The sequence below is a fragment of the Opisthocomus hoazin genome, chromosome 8, assembly GCF_030867145.1.
Source record: "Opisthocomus hoazin isolate bOpiHoa1 chromosome 8, bOpiHoa1.hap1, whole genome shotgun sequence".
NCBI lineage: Eukaryota > Metazoa > Chordata > Aves > Opisthocomiformes > Opisthocomidae > Opisthocomus > Opisthocomus hoazin.
The window spans coordinates 9286638-9305628 of record NC_134421.1 but is presented as its reverse complement, the minus strand read 5'-3'; the positions used below and the strand labels follow the sequence as shown (position 1 = coordinate 9305628).

The following is an 18991-nucleotide window of genomic DNA, read 5'->3' as shown; positions in this document are numbered from 1 at the left end:
CGCCTGCTGTAAAGCAGAAATCTCACCCTGCAAAGCATTCCTTCTAAAACCTCTTTTTTTTCCATCCCCAACCCCTTCTCACACCCAAATCATGGCGAAGCTAAAGAAAAATCCCGCTCCGAGAAAGAGATTTGGAGAGCAACTCAATCTTAAGGAAAAAAAACCAAACCAAATTCTTTTTTTCCAGCTAAGAGAGAGGGTCACTGAAGCGGGAGTTTCCGAACAGGTTCCGACTCCCCCCGAGCCAGAGGGAGCGCAGGGAGCGGAAGCCCCGGTGGGGAGCAGCCCCCCTGCCCACCGAGCCCCCGGGCCGCCCGCCCCACCACGGCAGACAGGCACCAGAGCAGGTTTATCAATTCCACCAAGAGTTTGGACAGGATTCCCGCCGAGCATTTCAACTGAATCGCATCAGCATTTCTTGACAAAATCGGTTCCCCAATAGAAAATTTCTGATCCGCTCCAAAATGCGCACCCTTATGAGTGCAACCCAGTAAACCGAACAAAGTTTACATTTTGTTGAAACAAAGCATTAACGTTATTGCAAACCCATTTTGTCCACATCCATCCATTACCTTTTGATCCCTCTGCTCTGTAGCCAAGAGAATCTAAACATGTTCCACAACAGTTACCGCCTCGGAAAATTCATGCTACCGAATTAGGGGATCTGTTTCCAAATTCTGATTGCTAAGGGATTTCTTTTTAAGTTGCTTATATACCTCCGATTGGCAGGTCAGAAAAGGTTTAGGTTTTTGTAAGTTTGAAAGTTGTTTCAGCAAACAATTTTCAAAAGCGAAGAGCGTGAGAGAGTATGGGCTGCGCCATACTACAGAACAGCACAGAAGCTGCCAGTACAGACTGCAAGATGTGTCAGTGCGTAGCTTAATAATATACCAGAGAAAGGAATTTACTTGTGCAAGCAGTGCTACATCAGGCAAGCAGCGATTCAGGAAGACGCCAAAACACACGCTCAACTTTGCAAATGTGAAGTCCCAAGGAAACGACGGAAAATTATTCCAGATTCTAAAAATTCTCAAAGCAGAGTCTTACCACCTAGACAGATTAAACAGAACTATAGCACTTAATTGCCTCATTTCTTTTACTCATGTAAGCTATTTCTACGGATGGTAAGTATTCGTAACAACATTGCTGGTATATATTTAGTACTGCAGCCACAAGCATTTAAGCAATGCATAATAAATCATTTACTTCTGTAAATCAGGTCATTCCCAATTCAGTAAGCAATTCAGGGCCACATCCCTAAATAACTCTTACATCACTTTTCTAACATCAAAGCAGAAACTGGCATAGTCTCAGTAGGTTAAAAATGCTTCCTTACACCAGTGCAGTTTCCAATATTTTACAGCAATAAAGAGACTGAAGAGACTGAGAAGCACTTCAAAAATGAATGCAAAGGTATTCTCTGAAAGTGGAGAGGCTGGCCAGCTCTGGATATCCAGTATTATACTTCTCAAAACCAGTTAGCTGGTTCCGGTTTTTCCTCAGCCTAGCACTATAGTTCAGCTCACTTTACCCAAATTGTATGTATGTACATAAGGTATGTGTAACATACCTTAGAGCTTCAGAAATATTCTAAACAGTTAAACAGAGTACCGGGTACAATAGCAAGAATATTCCGAGTAGTATGGATTTTGAAGTATCACTTCAAAGTACTGATTTACTTAACTCAATAGATACCCATTGAAAGGTCACACATTTTTCCCCCCCGGTACCTATATGACTAAAAAATGCCAGCAACATGCTCACAGAATTCAATGTGTCAGGACAGAAATAAGCTAAGTTATCTTTTTGCCACATAACTAGTTTTGCCTTCCGACATGTTAGGTTTTCTGGTAAAAATCCTAACATGAGATCCACATTTAATATCTCATCTTAGGTATAAAGGCCAAATGTTTAACCAAAGCAGTCAGCCACTTGTTACAGCACTAACAGATAAAATTAACCCACTTGGTGACACTGAACATCACATCCTCTGTAAAATGAAGAACACTACTTTCAGACACAGCTGTTCTAGATTTCAGGGCATGAAGCTCTGACCAGCTCCCAGGAGAAAGCAGCATTTAAGAATATACATTCTTAATGGAGCATATTAGTAAGACAAATGGGAGACAATTCCATTGCATTAAATCTTGTTTCAAGGGCAGTTGGAGAGAACTTACCCATTTTACAAAGCTGTTACCATTTCACCAAATGCATCCCATTTAACTTGCAAAGACATCGGTTACCAGCATCCACTCGCACCTCCAACGCAATTAAGGGGTAGTCATTTGTAGAACACACTGAACTGATTTATCTGAATACAGAAATATTTGCTCAAGAGTACACCATCATTAAGCCACACTGGATCAAATCTGTTGTGCCTAGTCAACAGCAGCCTCCACGCTACCATTTTTCAAGCTTTTGAGGGCCAGCTCCCAAACTATGTTCAGAAGAGCACTGATCATTTGTAAGGTGACAGCAGACAGCAGGATCATAATCTTAAAATTTTAGTTAGGGTGAATACCAGTGCCAGAAGTTGCGAAGACTGACAGAGACCCACTAATAAAGTTTGGCTTTAGACTTCAGACTTGATAAAAATGTTCATCTAGAAGAATATCTGTAGCCACCATACGGGAATCAAAACTCAGGACCTTGAGGTTTCTGTTCAAGTGATGAAAACATCAGCTGGCTGCTCTCCAAACCAAAACCCAGAATACACTAGAAATTTAAGTCACAAAATAGTTTAAATAAGTCTTTCTAATAGGTCAGACCCAGAGTCCGCTTGCGTACTATGCTGTCTCAGATGATCACACCCCAAATGCTTTAAAGGCAGGGGGGCAAGAAACGATACCGCACAAGGGCTAGAACTCACATTCCTCTCTGAACTGTTGCAACTGATCCTAAAAACAATCGGATACTTTCACCTCCAGGTAGCATACACTTTCTCTACGAATTTTAAAGCCCTGATTGGTTAGTTTGCTTAAACACCACAAGAAGCCATGAATTTAAGCATGACTTACTAGACGTGGAATTAAAACATCTCTTCTGATTATGTTCAGATTTGTGACTTGCATTCCATTTCATCGAATCATGGCATCATTAAGGTTGGAAAAGACCTCTAAGATCATCAAGTCCAACCATCAACCCAACACCACCACGCCTGCTAAACCATGTCCTGAAGTGCCACATGTACATGTTTTTTGAACCCCTCCAGGGATGGGGACTCCACCACCTCCCTGGGCAGCCTGTTCCGATGCCTGACCACTCTTTCAGTAAAGAAATTTTTCCTAATATCCAATCTAAACCTCCCCTGATGCAGCTTGACACTATTGCCCCTCGTCCTATAGCTAGTTACTTGGGAGCGCCTGCCTAGCACATCATGAGGTAAAGGAAACACACTCCAAACAATATTTTCCTCTATGATTCATTACTTTCTATGGACAGACTTTCCATCTCTTAAGAAATCACTAAACTCGGCTTACTTGAGGATTATTCTTAAAAAGCAGTGATTAATGTTGCATGAGGCATTCCAGATGACAAGCCATCGATTTTATAACGGCAAGTTTTCAATCTTGTTTGACTTTACAAGACTGTGTGTCAATAAAATTGAAGTAGATTAAATTATTCTCTTTTCAACAAGTACTGCTTTGAATTTAAGCAACACGGAGCTCAGCCTGTGTGGTGGGTTAACCCCGGCAGGCAGCTAAGCAGCACCCAGCTGCTTACTCACACCCCCCACCCCCCTCAGTGGGATGGGCATAAAGAATTGGAAGTACAAAAGCAAGAAAACTCTGGGTTTGAGATAAAGACAGTTTAGTAAGTGAAGGAAAAAAAGAAGGCAAAAAATATTACGAGTCATGCAGGAGCATTCACTCATCACCAGCAGACTGATGCCCAGCCAGTCCCTGAGCAGCTGCAAGGCTGGACAAACTGCCCTCCGTTCCAGTGCGGAGGACGATGTTATATGGCACGGACTGTCCCTCTGGTCAGCCGGGGTCCGCTGTCCCCGCCGCGTCCCCTCCTCAGCCCACTCGCTGTGAGGCCAGTGGGAAACAGGGAAGGCCTGGACCCGGGTCACGCACCGCTCAGCCATAGCTGCTGTGCTGTCAGCGCTGGTTCGGTCACCGGTCTGAAACGCAGCACTGCACGAGCTGCCGTGAAGAAAGCTGACCCCGCGCAAGCCTGACCCCGGCAGGGCCTGCTGCAGCACAGCTGCTCACCTTGCTTCACTGCACACCTCCCAAAGCCACATTCTTCAAGCTCTCCTAGGCAGGAAAGGCTTACTCATGGTGGCTGTAACGTCTTTTTCACAGTACAACTCCTGTGACTAATCAAATCTTGTTTGCTTATTGACAGCCTAAAAGAGGTCTTCCATAGTTAAATTTCTTCCCAATGAAAACTGGTAACTTAGTCTCTCGATTGATTTTGCCTTCCAGCAATAGGATAGGTAGGCCAATAGCTCTCCCAGGCGACCCAAGCCTTTAAAAAAAAAAAATAAAAAAATCAAGTAACATTTACTTGAAACTAAACTACCATCTACTTCCTTCTACCAACCTGTTCATATGCTGCATAAAATTCCAAAGCATTCAGATACATTCAGCAAGCACCTGTCAGCATAGGCTACAAATAAACTCCATTTCTGCTGCATGTTTGATACAACATAGGAACTGTTAATTGTTTTTGATCAGAAAAACCTAATCATGTTAAACCAGGTGTGTAATCATAAACAAGAAACTAGTTTACTCAGTTGCCTGAACATCCCGTCTCTGAATTTCCCTTCTACTTGACAGGTGAAACTGGTAGGACAGCTTGAATGCCTACAGAAATCCTGTGGCGCTTACTACGCAGTAATCTTGAGGCACAAGCTCATGGCAAACTGCAGAAAGCAGGATGCAAATCTTAAGTCATAAGCAATGCATCAAGTACCAGATTTAAAAACAGAACATTTGAAGGATCCCAGTTGTGCATGCACGATGAATTAATTTATGCTAAGAATTTAGGTAGGGTAAAAATATCTGATTCTTCCAGTCTTCACAACTGCAGAAAGACCACATGATTGCTTGTCTAATTAAGAGGCAGATGTACTAATTAACCAAGGTGTGACAAGAGCAAGAAACCCGAAATCAGAGTTGTCCCCACGTACAGCATTCACAATCCTGTTTAGTTTCCAGTCTTAAAAATTCTCCCTTTTAAAAACTCAGTCTCACATCTGCATTTTGAGATCTTTCATCAACTTTCTAATACATATGGAACTATGACACTTATATGAAGCATACAAACACCTAACAAAGTGGAGAAGAGCGTTACGGACCCAAATTCACGCTGCGTTTTTATACAAATTGCCTGCGATTACTCTTAAACTTCAAAAAGCAAACCAAAGAGCAACCGAAAAAAACCACACAATCTTTTACAGTTGAACGTAGAAGAAAGGGAAACTTTTTTTAGACCTCACCATGGATGAAAACGCACCATGATTTGATCCCATCCAGAATCTGCACACAGCTGAAGCACCTGGAGACCCCCAAGCTCTCTCAAAGCAGGAACAGCATCTGCTACTTGTTTTTTTTTGCTCCCCACCCCAATTTCCCTGTCACTACTCAGACCTCTATGGACAGAAATGAAATTCAAAACAACCAAACCTGCTCCTTGTTCACGCTCACAGAAAGAGCGGGCGCTGGAGCTGGAGGAGGGCCCCCTATAAACCCATCCAGCAGCGCAGCCGAGACCCCCTCACTGCCATCACCACCACCCCACCAAGGTGGCCAGCAGACACGCAGCAGACATTTCTCTGGAAGCCAGCAGTGTGCAGCAGGCAGCAACAGGCTACGTACAGACTAACAGCAAGAACCATCACCACGTGATGCCTTCCAACTGCCCACCATTTCTTACACCTGAAGACCAATTTTTATTCTAACTTTCCACACTCCAGCATACCATCATTACGGACTGCTCATCTGCTTTCTGACCGTTTCTTCTGACACTGTAAGTACTTGGCTGGAAGAGATTTCTTGGGTAATCAAGATCATTCAGGGCTGCTAATATAAGCAAAGTTATATGATCTTGTTCATAAAGTATTCGAGCTAGAAGCCTCACCACCACATTCTCTTCTTTCCTACTAGGCTTCGCTACAACATCAGAAACCTCCTAATACCGTTCCTCTGCGCAGTTATGACTAGTTTTAGCTACCTGTTATTGTAACAGGCCTTGTATGAAATGGCTTTTCTCAGAAGCCTTTATTTCCTTCAGTATAGAGAGCTAGCATGTGGCAGATTTAAAGACCGACACAGAATGTGATTACTCACACCACATACAGCCACGTCCACGGAATTCCTCACCACAAGACACACACTTCTAGTATCCATACCACAGGTTGAATGGAGACTGGACAGAGGGTTTCCAAACAGAAAATGCTTAAACTCCTAAAATTCCTGAGTGACAAATAGCTCAAATTTGGAAGATGACTCAGGAAAAATATCATACATGCCCGCCCTACTCTTGTGCTCTTGCACTGTGACAGAGACATACTCCAGATACGTCCACAAAATGCTTATTCCATTCAAGGTCTCAGAACACTTTCCTGCAAGGGACCAGACAGAACTGCTGTGCCACAGGAAACCTGTCTAAAAAGTCTTACTAATGTCTTCAGGTCTACAGTAACCAAGCAATCTAATAGGTGAAATTCCTCATTAATTTTAACTGTTTTGTCAACTTTTACAGAGGAAGGCAAAAATTGGAACTGTCCTTGAAATTGGGAATGATGATTTTTTTCCTTATCCCAAGCCTACCAGTTTAAAATCGGCAGTCCCAAAGACATACAAGAGATACTTTAGCCAGATGCTCAAAAAACAACCCCGACTCCAAATCCTCAAAGAAAAAAAACTACACAACCAGAAGCAATCCCCAAAAACACTTAGTGCGAACACCATATTCCTGTAATCTTTACACTCATCGAAAGCTGTTTATGCTCATTGCCTGGAGTTTCTCTTCCTCAGACCATTTTAAAATTTTTCACCGTCTGCTGCCTCTCACATCAAACTGAAGTTATCCTACCGAGATCTTCAATGACTTCTTCCCGTACCTCTGGACCAGTTGTTAACCCTCCGTCTCCTTGACTTACTACCCCTTCCCAAAAGTCAGCCATGTGTCTCCTTCCATTCATTTGTATGGCTGTTGCCTTCTGTTTCTTTTCTCTCTCTGCTTGCACCTTTAATCACATAGCCATACAATTTGGAAAAAAAAAAAATCCTAATCCACAACACAATTATCTAAGGATCCCACAAGGCTATGTTCTCTTCTGGCTCCATGCATTCTCTCAGAAGTCTCAGCAGCAAATGTAACTTATGCTGGCACACTAGCATCCACTTCCCATTCAAGACTATCTCCCTTCCACCAAAACCAAGCCTCAGCATCCAACACCATCTCTCAGATTTCTAGCAGCCAGATCAAGGTCAGAGTTCTTACCTCCATTTCCCATCCAAAAGCTCTTCCCTAATTAGCACTTTTGTTACTATCCACCCCACAGCCATCTAGATTCCTAACCCAAACAAGTTTTAAACTAATATTTCGCTAAATTCTCCCAGCCACAGTTTGGATAAGCCTCATCAATTTGTTCTGCAAAACAACTGACCATCTCAGGTACACTTCTGCGACCTTGCACTTTTATTATTTCAACATCCTTCTCTCTGCCCTAGAACAAAACTAAACAAACCCACCCACACAGACTTATCCTGGTCACATCTACGCAGAATGCTTCTCCAAAGGACGTTTAACTTGCCAGTTGAACCATGCCACTGAGGAAAGAGGAAGTATATGTATTTCAGACATTTATCTCTGCATTGTAGGGGATAAACACTTATTTTCTCCCTGCAGAGAAAGCAAGCAATCTATTGTTTTTTCTACGAGGTTGTCCAGAGAAGCTAACTTCTCTTCATCCCTTCCCAGGCTGACTACAGAGGAAAACAGTCTTCTATTTCTGACACTATTTATTCATTGATTCCCCTTCAACCAACCAAGCCAGCTACCTGGTTTTGCCTTGAAAAAAGTTATGTTCTAACTCTGAATGAAGACGCGGACTTCAACTGCTAATTGATAGCAGCAGGAAGCTCTACCACATACTGGCTAGGCTTTCAAGGAAGCACCTTCACACCTTTTCCCATGTTTGGAAAAACTTTGTCCAACACTCTGCTTTATCATGACACATACAAAGAAACTTGACATCAGCTGCACTATCTAGGCAACGAAATCACTTACACTGATCAACATGGTCTCATTTCCTTGCGCTCCATCAGTTTCCTCACATTCTAACTGGAGCCAACTCAAACAGATGTATTTGTTTGATCCTACACACAAACAATACCACTAATAAAAAATGTAGACAACTCAAGTAACAAGGCAGCTGCTAGCCAAAAATGTAAGCATCTCCCCCCCTGTCCCATTTCCTGCATTTTTAACAGCTCTAAACAAACAGCAGAAGGCTGTTGTAGTAATTGGGACTGCTTCAGAGTATGACCAAAGGTAAAGAAGGACATTGGTTCTCCATAACCAACTTCATTCCAGTCGCTTTAAATTAAGTCAACTTCAGAACTGTCACTGCATTCCCAGATAAAAATAAACAAAGACTCCCTAGTATCTAACAAGATATCCGACCTCCTCAAGTGGGTCTGCGGTTGGAGGTAGAGACGGAAAATCTTGCTGCGATAATAAAAAAGCTTTCTTTCAAAAGCAGCTATTAATTGAAAGCAGTTAAGGCTGGGGTAGGGGGGAAGCTTGTTGCAACACTGCAACAGCATCTCCCCCCTCCCAGCTACGGGCTTGGCTGTAGGACACATTTCATCCTTACTTTAACAGCCATATGGAACGGGGACTTGGGCCAGGGGAGGCCCTAACAGCAGGTACCATACATTTTCCCAAGGAATCTCCTTCCTGCTTCAACCCAATGCATCAGAGGCTATCCTGTATACTTGAAAATCCTAAACCACCATCATGGGTACATCAGCAAATGGCTCCGTTAATGGGCATAAGCGAGACACAACAGGTTTGTTTTGAAAGCCAAAGGTCATGAAGGAAGACGGAGATGTGTGGAACACTTCTCTATCCATTACAGCAAGTAATCTCAGTGTTCACTGAAAACTGCCTTCTGCTTTGTAGGCTAGCAGCCTATCATCTGACTACTGGCAGTTAAAACTGCACTGTAAGCTGTAATTCCTTCTGAATTGGGTTTGCTTCTGGAATTTCCTTGGTTTTCAACTGACTACATGTAGGATCAATAAATATTGATAAGAGAGTAACTACATTAAGAGTCACTATACAAGAAATTCCTGACTTTCTCAATAACATGAGCACTGTTTCCAAGTTTCAGAGAAGTGAACTTCCGCTCCAAGGCCAATAACCCCACCACTCGGAGTTCCTATAAGCACCATTTCCCAGCTTTAAAACAGAGATAATTTACTAGGTCTACTGATAAAAAGTTCAGCTGAGTAATCCAACTAGATCCAAGCAGTGTGTAAAACTCCATTGAAAAGAATTCAGCTCTCTCCCTGAGCCAAAGTCAAACTATTCATTTGCAGTATCTGCTGACCAGACCTGAGTACGTATTCCCAACTGCTTATTTAGAGTAACAATTTCAATCAAACCCAGGTCCCTCCTAGAAGAACTGGAGCTGACCTCCACCTTGCTACACAGCATACAAAGCTGAACCCCGTCAACCTCAGCTTCCAGCCAGCGATCCCACATGTGTAAGCTCCCGCCTTCCTGCATCTGCGGGCCCCTGAGTCTTCCTTTATGTCAGCGCATCTACAGACACACTTCCACCAAATTTGAGAATCAAGGGACGTGCACCTTCCCTCCACCACTAGCCTGTCTCCTACTCCTTTGCTGGTACCACTTTTTTTTTTTTTTTTTTTTTTTTTTTTAAATTACCAGAGCACAAGACTACAGATTTTCCTGAAGCTTTACTCTTCGTGTCCCACACTTAGCAAGCTGGAAATAAGCTTCAGGGCTAGACTAGGAAGGCAAAGGGTGTTTAGACTCCAGTAGCAAGCTGGGGACAGGAGCAGGAGCTTCTCCTTGACTACACCCAAGTTAAACCACATTTGGCCCCCATAGTCGGGAAAGAGCACCTAGACTCAGTGCTGCAAGAACCTCCTGTCGCCCTGCTGCCAGTCACCGAGTACTACTGCTAAGTGCTGCAATTCCCTCACCAGAAGACAGCATGTCCTCAAGCTAGAAAGTTAGCTCTTAGTCAAGACACGGCAACAGACAAGCTGGCACTCTTGAACGTAATCTCTCTGGTCAAATCCACAAGCTCCTAATGAGCATAACTGATACCACAGAATCACAATATTCACCAAAACCCCCAAAGCTTAAGGAAAATAACGAGAAGAAATACTAGTCCGGGAAAGCACAGTCTCACGTATGTTTTGGAGCATTCGAAGCCCATCCGTCACTGTTACTTAAGAACTTAAAGATGCACTGCTTGAAAACAACCTGTTTTACTTTGATTAGAATGGACCAGCAACATGCACAAAACCACGTCTCATAGATAAGGCAAGACAGTTTTGTACCGGCCCAAAACCGTATCACCTTGTTCACACTGAAATTCACTTGCCTCTCATTCTTAACTTGTAACCAGATTTGCATATTCAGAAATAACTTCAACCTAGTGAAATATACACATTTGACCATAAAAAAAATTCATTCTTGCCTACAAGTTTGATGTAGTATATTTCATAATTATAAACTATTCTTTATGTAAACTGATTCCTTCAAAAGGAGAACAGAGCTCAGGACCTGAGAAAAGTCTTACCACATCTCTGCTCAAAGGACAGAGGCGGTGGTGGAAAGAAAAGAGGGAAAGGAGCAGAAGACGAATATTGCAGATGAGGAGAAAAGAATAAGAGTTGAAATACACTATATGGCTTAGAGGATGAGACAACGCACAGGAGAGACCAGAAAGGAAATGCACAGAACAATGTGGGAAGTGATGTGCTGTCACCCACTGCAGGAGAGGAACAAACCCAACCTGTGGGACAGCCCCATCACAGTGGCTGGGGTTACAATAGCTAGACAGGGTGGGACAGAAGACGTGAAGAAGAAACTAGAGTCTCTCCCAGTTTCACAGTGTGGGTAGTACCACCTGCCCAGCCATACCTCACAGGCAGACAACGAACTCACCTTGCTGAACACCACACATCTGCACAGTGGTCATAGTTCACATTAAACCCCCATTCTCTAGGTCGAAAACCAAATACTACTTTCAATCTTCAGCGATATCTTTAACAATTCATCAATATTAAAAGAAAAATCAGATGAAAACCACTGCCCTTTCATCTGTTGTTCCCGCTGTAAGTCTTACGATCTCTTTTATTCGGTGGGGCAGGGGGAGGGAGGGAAGGAAGGGAGAGGATGTGTTCCTCATGCCCAGCACCACTCAGTTTGTTTTCTGCTCTTTGCCAGCAACTCATTTTCCACAGGCAGTCACAGTCTGGGGACACCAATACCTGACCAACTGACTGCTATGAAAAGCAGTGGTTTCACACGGACATGGGCTGTAGTATCCATCCACTTTCTCTGGAACCACAGCTCCCCTTCTAAGTGAGGAGCATGCACCGCCTTGCAAATTGTTCTAAAGCACATTCCAAGGCTCTGCAGATGGCAGCTCTCAACTGATAAAAAAATTCTGTCTATTAACAGGCAATTAAATATCCAGCAAAGAGTCAGCTCTTCTTCCATCACTCCAGGAATCACTGTAACATTGTCAAAACTGATAAACACTAGTTTTTCAGCAGTTTTCAGGCAACACTTCTTGCCCCTCCTAACAGCAACTATATCCCTCCCCTAGCCAGTTCTCTACGCAGGGCCTGAGAGCATCAGGGTCCCAACACGAAACACTCACCACTGAGTGGGGAGGAAAAGAAAAAAAGAAAAAAAAACCCAAAATCCAAAAACCCCAAGAGATTCTGTGCAGCCCTCCTTAGCTGCAGGAGGCTGGTACTTGCTCTAAAGCATTCACTGCTGCCAGTAACTTTGACAACATGGAAAATGCTTACCTTCTTCGACCTTGCCCTGTCGAACTAATCAATAATTTTGGATAACGCAAGAGCTTCCTGCCCCCTCCTAACCATTGTAAAATGGTAGATCACTTTAACCAAGAAAGCTGATTTAAGTATTTCTTGGGGTATCTGCATTGTTATAAAAGTCCTGAAAGCGCTGTGTTCTCTGCTATCGCTGTAATAGACATCTTAGCGTTAATCCCATAGAAAACATTCAACGCATCAAAACAACTGAGCGCAGCAGAGCACAAATAGCGACCGTGCCACCTCTCTGACCTCCGCACAGCTATGTTTTCAGCTCCTGAACTAACTTTTGCGTACACAGAGAGAGAGATACAGGCAATATTGAGGTTACAGATCTGTGAATAAAAACTGACTCACCACAGTCCTTTGCTTGTTGGGCAGGAAGACTCTAACAATAGGCTTCTGTGGAGACTTAGGGTTATTCCGTGACATATCAGCAGGGTTTTGATAAACTGAAAGGGATGAAGGTGCTACAGAGAGGCTAGAGGAGGAAGATGATGCAACTGTGTCTGTTGAAGCCGAACTGGAGACAGAGAAATCCGTTCCGTTCCCCATGGATTCCAGTAACTGCTGTTCTCTCTGCTGTAGAGCATCTAGTTTGCTGGTGTACTCTTCGTAGGCCTGTGAAGGAAAAGCAGCCCTTTTAACGACATAGTAGCCTCAGACAAAAACAGACATCTAAATTCAGAAAGAAGATGAAACAAAAAGCATTCTAAACTAATTCACATTTCCCATGAATATGAACAAAATGATCTGGACGGTTTTTTCAGTAGGACACAAAGACGAAACGGCTTTCGATTCATCATGTTAAATCTTCTGAACCAACAACTCATTTTTAAACGATTAAATGGATAAGTGGACAAAAGAAGTCGTAAGCCACGCTTTCAAAGCACCTGCACTAAATAGTCTAATCCAAAAGCACTTTAAAGAAAACAGCAATCTTTAACAAATGTTGTCAGCTGCATTGCTGAATTACTGTGCTACAGTTAAATTTACCCTTCTGTTGGAATGACAGCTAAATACATCTCTGCAATAATTAAGAGAAAGCAGAAATCTGGTTTCTACTGTCTGTATCTGACAACTCACCTAGGTCATTGGTCACCATCCTTCACCTCTGGCATTACCCTTTCATACCAGATAGTATCAAAAACTTTATTTCCGTTACAACACAACCAAGTCTGCCCTGTTACAAAGCCATCCACAAACATGTAAAGGCAATCCTCTGAAATAATTCTTTAACATATGTACAAGATTCATTTGATTTTCCACCAAGTTTATGTAAAACCTGATTATACATTGACCAAGTTTCTTAAACAAACAAACAAAATCAGTAACATTAAATTTGTCCATTAAATGTAGCCAAGCTAAACACTATTGCCAAGCTCTATAATACGAATGTGCAATCTGCGTATTTTTTTTGTTTAAAGTTTGTTTCCATCAACTTTGTTTGTCTTCATAACAAGAAAATTTTTATCTGTATCCAAGCATCAGAATTATTTCTTCATTATATAAATTAGTACAGAGTATCTTCAAAAGCCTGAATCAGTTAAGGAACGTGTGTTTCACGTAAGCATGTCAGTGTTAACCAAGGATGTGTCAGACCTTTACAGATAAGAAGAAACAAAGATCTTACAAACCTAACATCTAAGGAGTAGGGAACAGAATTTTCTACTTAGCTCTCCAGAAAGACCAAGGTCTATGCCAAGCTGCATAAATTTTCAATGCCACAAAGGATATTTATGTTAGGGAAAGATACTTTTTTTAGAAAAAAAAAAAAATTTCTTTCCTCAAGTTTTCTGTGCACAATGTGTGTTAATTCAAGTTATAGGAGAATTGAACTGACCAAAAAGTCTGCAGGGTCTACATGTGGGAAAAAAATATTTAAAGTTAAGAGAAGAAAAAAAAAAAACCAGCATTCACTAGGGCTGCCACAAATACTACATTTTACTATGAATTTATTTCTCCGGGTTGTATGCGCAGGTTTACCTAACCCAGGCTGATTTTGTCAAGTAAACAGCCATTGGCACCTCCTTTTTTACGCAGGTTTAGCATACCTCAGGATGGACCTAGGTTCAAAATTTATGTCATCATCCCCACAGCGTTAACAAAGAGAATGATAATTTGACAGTGAGGTCTAAGAAAAAGCATTTTAAAGAATGTTAGTGAACATCACAATTTCAAATTCTAAATTTTATAAGTTCCATTTTTAATAAATGGACATAAGTTGCAGGTAAATGAGAACTACTCACTACTATTTTCAAAAACTGAAGATGTCTAGCATTTCACTCACAGACCCCAAACTCTGAGACTTAAAACCAAAACATTTTCACTCTAGCCCAAATCTACTATGAAAAGTAAATGGAAAGGTTACCCAATTATAAATAATGGCATTTTTTGGCTGCACAGTAACACAAGTGTCTCTCTCCTACTTCCAGGAGCAACTTATAACATAAATTCCAGTAAAAGCTCCATGTGTCCAGAATTATTTTCAGTAAACAAAAATTAAGAATCATAAACTGTTACTATTTCACCAATACTTTCCTAAATACTTACTTCCTTTTCTCATGAACATTGCAAAATATTGTTTGAACACATGCAACGTTACATTGCTTCCGGATACTTGAGGGCTTAGCTCCTTCACAAAATCACACACATCTTTCAAAGTACTCAATCCTACAATGTTTACACTGGCAGCTTAATCTGTCACTAATGCAAACTGCAAGTCAAACCATCTATCTGAAGAGAATAAACAACAAGCATGGAAAGCTGGAAGCTGCTGCTGCTGGCATTGGGTTCTATACCATTAAATTCTGCACGAAAAGCTCTCTCTTTTTCATGAAGACAGAAGCTCTTAAGTATTGTACTGTTACCCAGTGTCACAGCAGAAGATCCCCTAATAAAACATAATGGAACTAGAAATGCATCAATAGGCTTGAAATACATTTTTCTCTTTTAAAAAAATATTTTCATACAGAAGAACCAACATGCAGCAGAAACAGAATAGCTCCAATAAAATCCCATTTTCACAAAGATTAAGTACTTTGGTGAGACATTGGTTTCAGCTGATGACTAGCACCCATGGACCTTACACAGCCAATGCATCAAGTCAAAACACAGAATTATCCCATGGAGTTAAACTGAAAGAGTATTACAACAGCAAAGCTGACCTGTGGCAAGCATTTCTAGCTAAAAGAAAGATTATGCCGCAGAGTTGGCCTATCTACGACAGAAACCTGCAGCAGCATGGCCATATGAGCAGACAGGCACTGACCGCTACTCAAATCTTCAAGTCAGTCAAGGCCCTCTGGGTCAACTATAAGGTTGATTTCTAACATTGTTTTTCAAAAAACAAACAAAAAAATTTAAAGTCAAGTTTGTACAGCATCTACAGCACAAAGAAGATTAAGCTGAACATTTAGGCAATTCATTAAGGATTTTAAAGGCATTTCAGAAGGAAAAGTTTATGAAGCCTAGAATGAAATCCATCCAGTTCACATATTCCCATTATGCAGCGAGTAACGTTCTACAAAAAAACTTAAATCTTGCTTTCAGCTTGATATAGAATCACAGGAGAAAAAAAAAAGACAAAAAAAAAGGTTGGAAGGTATCCCTGGAAGTCATCTAGTCCAAACACTTGTTTAACACAGAGCTAATCTTGGGCCCCTCATTACAACAAGGACATTGGGTTGCTGGAGCATGTCCAGAGAAGGGCAGTGAGGCTGGTGAGGGTCTGGAGAACAAGTCTGATGAGGAGCGGCTGAGGGAACTGGGGCTGTTTAGTCTGGAGGAGAGGAGGCTGAGGGGAGACCTTCTCGCTCTCTACAACTACTTGAAAGGAGGGTGTAGTGAAGCAGGTGTTGGTCTCTTCTCCCAAATAACTAGCAACAGGATGAGAGGCAATGGCCTCAAGTTGCGCCAGGAGAGGTTTGGATCGGATATTAGGAAAAATTTCTTTACTGAAAGAGTGGTCAGGCATTGGAACAGGCTGCCCAGGGAGGTGGTGGAGTCCCTGTCCCTGGAGGGGTTCAAAAAACGTGTAGATGTGGTACTTTGGGATATGGTTTAGCAGGCATGGTGGTATTGGGTTGATGGTTGGACTTGATGATCTTAGAGGTCTTTTCCAACCTGAATGATTCTACGATTCTAAGTTCAGTCAGGTTGCTCAGGGCCTTCAGTAAGTTTTGAAAGTCCTGAAGGATGGAGACTCCACAGCCTCTGGGCAACCAGTTTCAGGGCTCAAAAGCCACTCTCATGATAAAGAATTTTCTCTTACAAAATTCACGCGATGATGCTGCCTGTGACACTGCCTCTTCCCCTTTTGCTGTGTGTCTGACAAGAGTCTGGCCCTCTCTTCAGGCCGCAAGAGCCTGCGAGTTCCTCGTCGGCCGCCTCCTCTCCGTGCCGAGCGCCACGCCAGCGCAGTCACCCCAGCAGCGAGCAGACAGGTCCCTCCTCGCGCTGGCCAATGCAGCCCAGCCCGGGCTTTGCTGCCGATGCCGTGAGGTCACTGGTGCCCGGCGCTCGCCCTGGTTGCTGCGACGCTTCTGGTCACCAGGTTGCTGTTCTTCAACTCCTCCAGCTTGCTTATTAGTTGGCAAAAATAGACTGTCTTTAATAACATATATTGTCCTGAATAAATCTATTTGTTTGCTGTACGGCTACAGAGATCCCAATTTACTGCAAATTTATAGTATTTCCCAAAGCTAAAGGAAATATATAAATTTAAAGAGCTGAATATTAGATTCAGATGGGCACATCCTGTCAATCTATACATAATTCTGTGGCTAAAATAAAACAAAAAGTTAATTTTATAGAATTGTAGAATCATTAAGGTTGGAAAAGATTCTCTAAGATCATCAAGTCCAACCATCAACCCATCACCACCATGCCTACTAAACCATGTCCTGAAGTGCCACATCTACGTGTTTTTTGAACCCCTCCAGGGATGGGGACTCCACCACCTCCCTGGGCAGCCTGTTCCAATGCCTGACCACTCTTTCAGTAAAGAAATTTTTCCTAATATCTGATCCAAACCTCCCCTGGCGCAACCCGAGGCCATTGCCTCTCATCCTATCGCTAGTTACCTGGGAGAAGATAATTTAATTATAATTATTTGTTTTATATATATTAATAACATAGTTTATAATTTAATTATATTGCATACCAGTATATGTGCGTATCGTATAATATAGTCTCATACATGTGAGAATACTCCTGAGGCTTCAATTAAGCAAGATGTATAAAGGCCTGGTAAACTGCCAAGTCCATCTGAAGCATGAGAAGTTGGCATGTTTATATACAACGTATGTACATGCCATAACACAACTGCTGCTCACTGCGGAGCAGCAGGGTTATAGTTACTTCTGAAATGTTGCAACTTGTTTACAATACAAAAACTGACCCCAGAAGTCAACAGAACTTGCATGATGTTACAGATGTGCCAAAAGAGTTCTGTTGACAAGATGATGACGTGGGATATTCTCAAAAATATGTGTATTTTTGTATTACATATTATTTACACTATATTTGAAATTTGCCTTCTTGGACCACAACCAGGCTATAGATTCCAGTAACACGTAAGGAAACAAAAAACAAGTTAAACGTTTTTTTAAAAATTGTTCTGGGACAAAACCAAGTAGTAAAATATGGTTTCTCCTTCTCCCTACCCCCTACTGTACCTGGCTAGAAACCCAGTCTAAACTCAAGCAGACCAACTGGTTTTACCACGCTCTCTCCCCTCCTCAATTTCAGTTAACAGCCACACACTGCAAGATTCTTAAAAGCCTAAACTACAGATTCCTCGTCTTTGAAACCGAGATTGTGTTTCTATTTAAAAGATGTCTGACCTTTTAGGCTGTTGATCAAATGCAAATCCCACTAAGATAAAAGGGTGCTGAAGATAGACAGTAACATACGTCAGGATTTCTTCATTTAGTAAGACTCCTAAATCTGTACTTAGTCTAACTTTAGACACTCCAGTTTTGGTCCAACATATTTGATCAGCATCTGTTACGAGCCTGGTAAAAATTAACCTGAATTTCCCCAGAGAACCACCACGTTTCCCAGCTCCTGCACCCAGAGTCAGCATCTTCCTGGAATCCCACAAGCAGTCGGAAACACCCTGAGATTCAGCACCAAGATCCATTTGAGACTGTAGCTGCCTGCTCTTGCAACAAGCATACTTCAGATCAGCAAAGAGGTAATCTTCTTTAATTGATTAATTTAACCACCTGCATGGATTCTTCAGATACACAGGAATAAGGAATGAAACACTCTCCTGAAATTCGACAGCCAAACTCTCAAAAATGGCAACAGCAAGTGCTCTGAATAAAATAGCCCAGGAAAAGAGAAAGCTGTGGGGTGGTGGTAAGTAACAGTAGTTGGGGACAAACATACCTCTGCCCCCATGATTCTCATTTTAAACTGCTTCCAAGAGTAGGAGTAAGAAAGAGGATGATTCCTTCAGTACAATACGAGAAAGCTGGCTGAGTTTTAAAACTTACTTTGATATCACTCTCCTCCTACCTATGCATTTGTATGTTGTTTTATTTTGTGTGGAGTCCAAACAAGAAAAGCAGGCAGCTTACTCTTGTACTATTAACCGCAGAAATCTACAGGTCCAGGACGCAACTCCGCACCACCCGAAGAACCACTTACACGCGAATGGGCTAACACTGTTCAACTGAGCTACTGGAGAGAGTCCAGCGGAGGGCTACGAGGATGATGAGGGGACTGGAACATCTCTCCTACGAGGAGAGGCTGAGAGAGCTGGGCTTGTTCAGCCTGAAGAAGAGAAGGCTGCGAGGGGACCTAATAAATGCTTACAAATATCTGAAGGGTGGGTGTCAGGAGGATGGGGCCAAGCTCTTTTCAGTGGTGCCCAGCGACAGGACAAGGGGCAATGGGCACAAACTGAGGCA

At 42.2% G+C, this 18991-nt stretch overlaps 1 protein-coding gene across 2 annotated transcripts in view; it reads right to left on the bottom strand.

The window, feature by feature from the left end:
- BRAF (B-Raf proto-oncogene, serine/threonine kinase) overlaps nt 1-18991 on the bottom strand; it is an 81353-nt gene that overhangs the window by 39977 nt on the left and 22385 nt on the right. For both annotated transcript variants that reach the window (XM_075429017.1, XM_075429016.1), the window contains exon 3: nt 12429-12692. In XM_075429017.1, coding sequence (XP_075285132.1) covers nt 12429-12692 — 264 coding nt within the window. The remainder of the gene's footprint in view (nt 1-12428; nt 12693-18991) is intronic.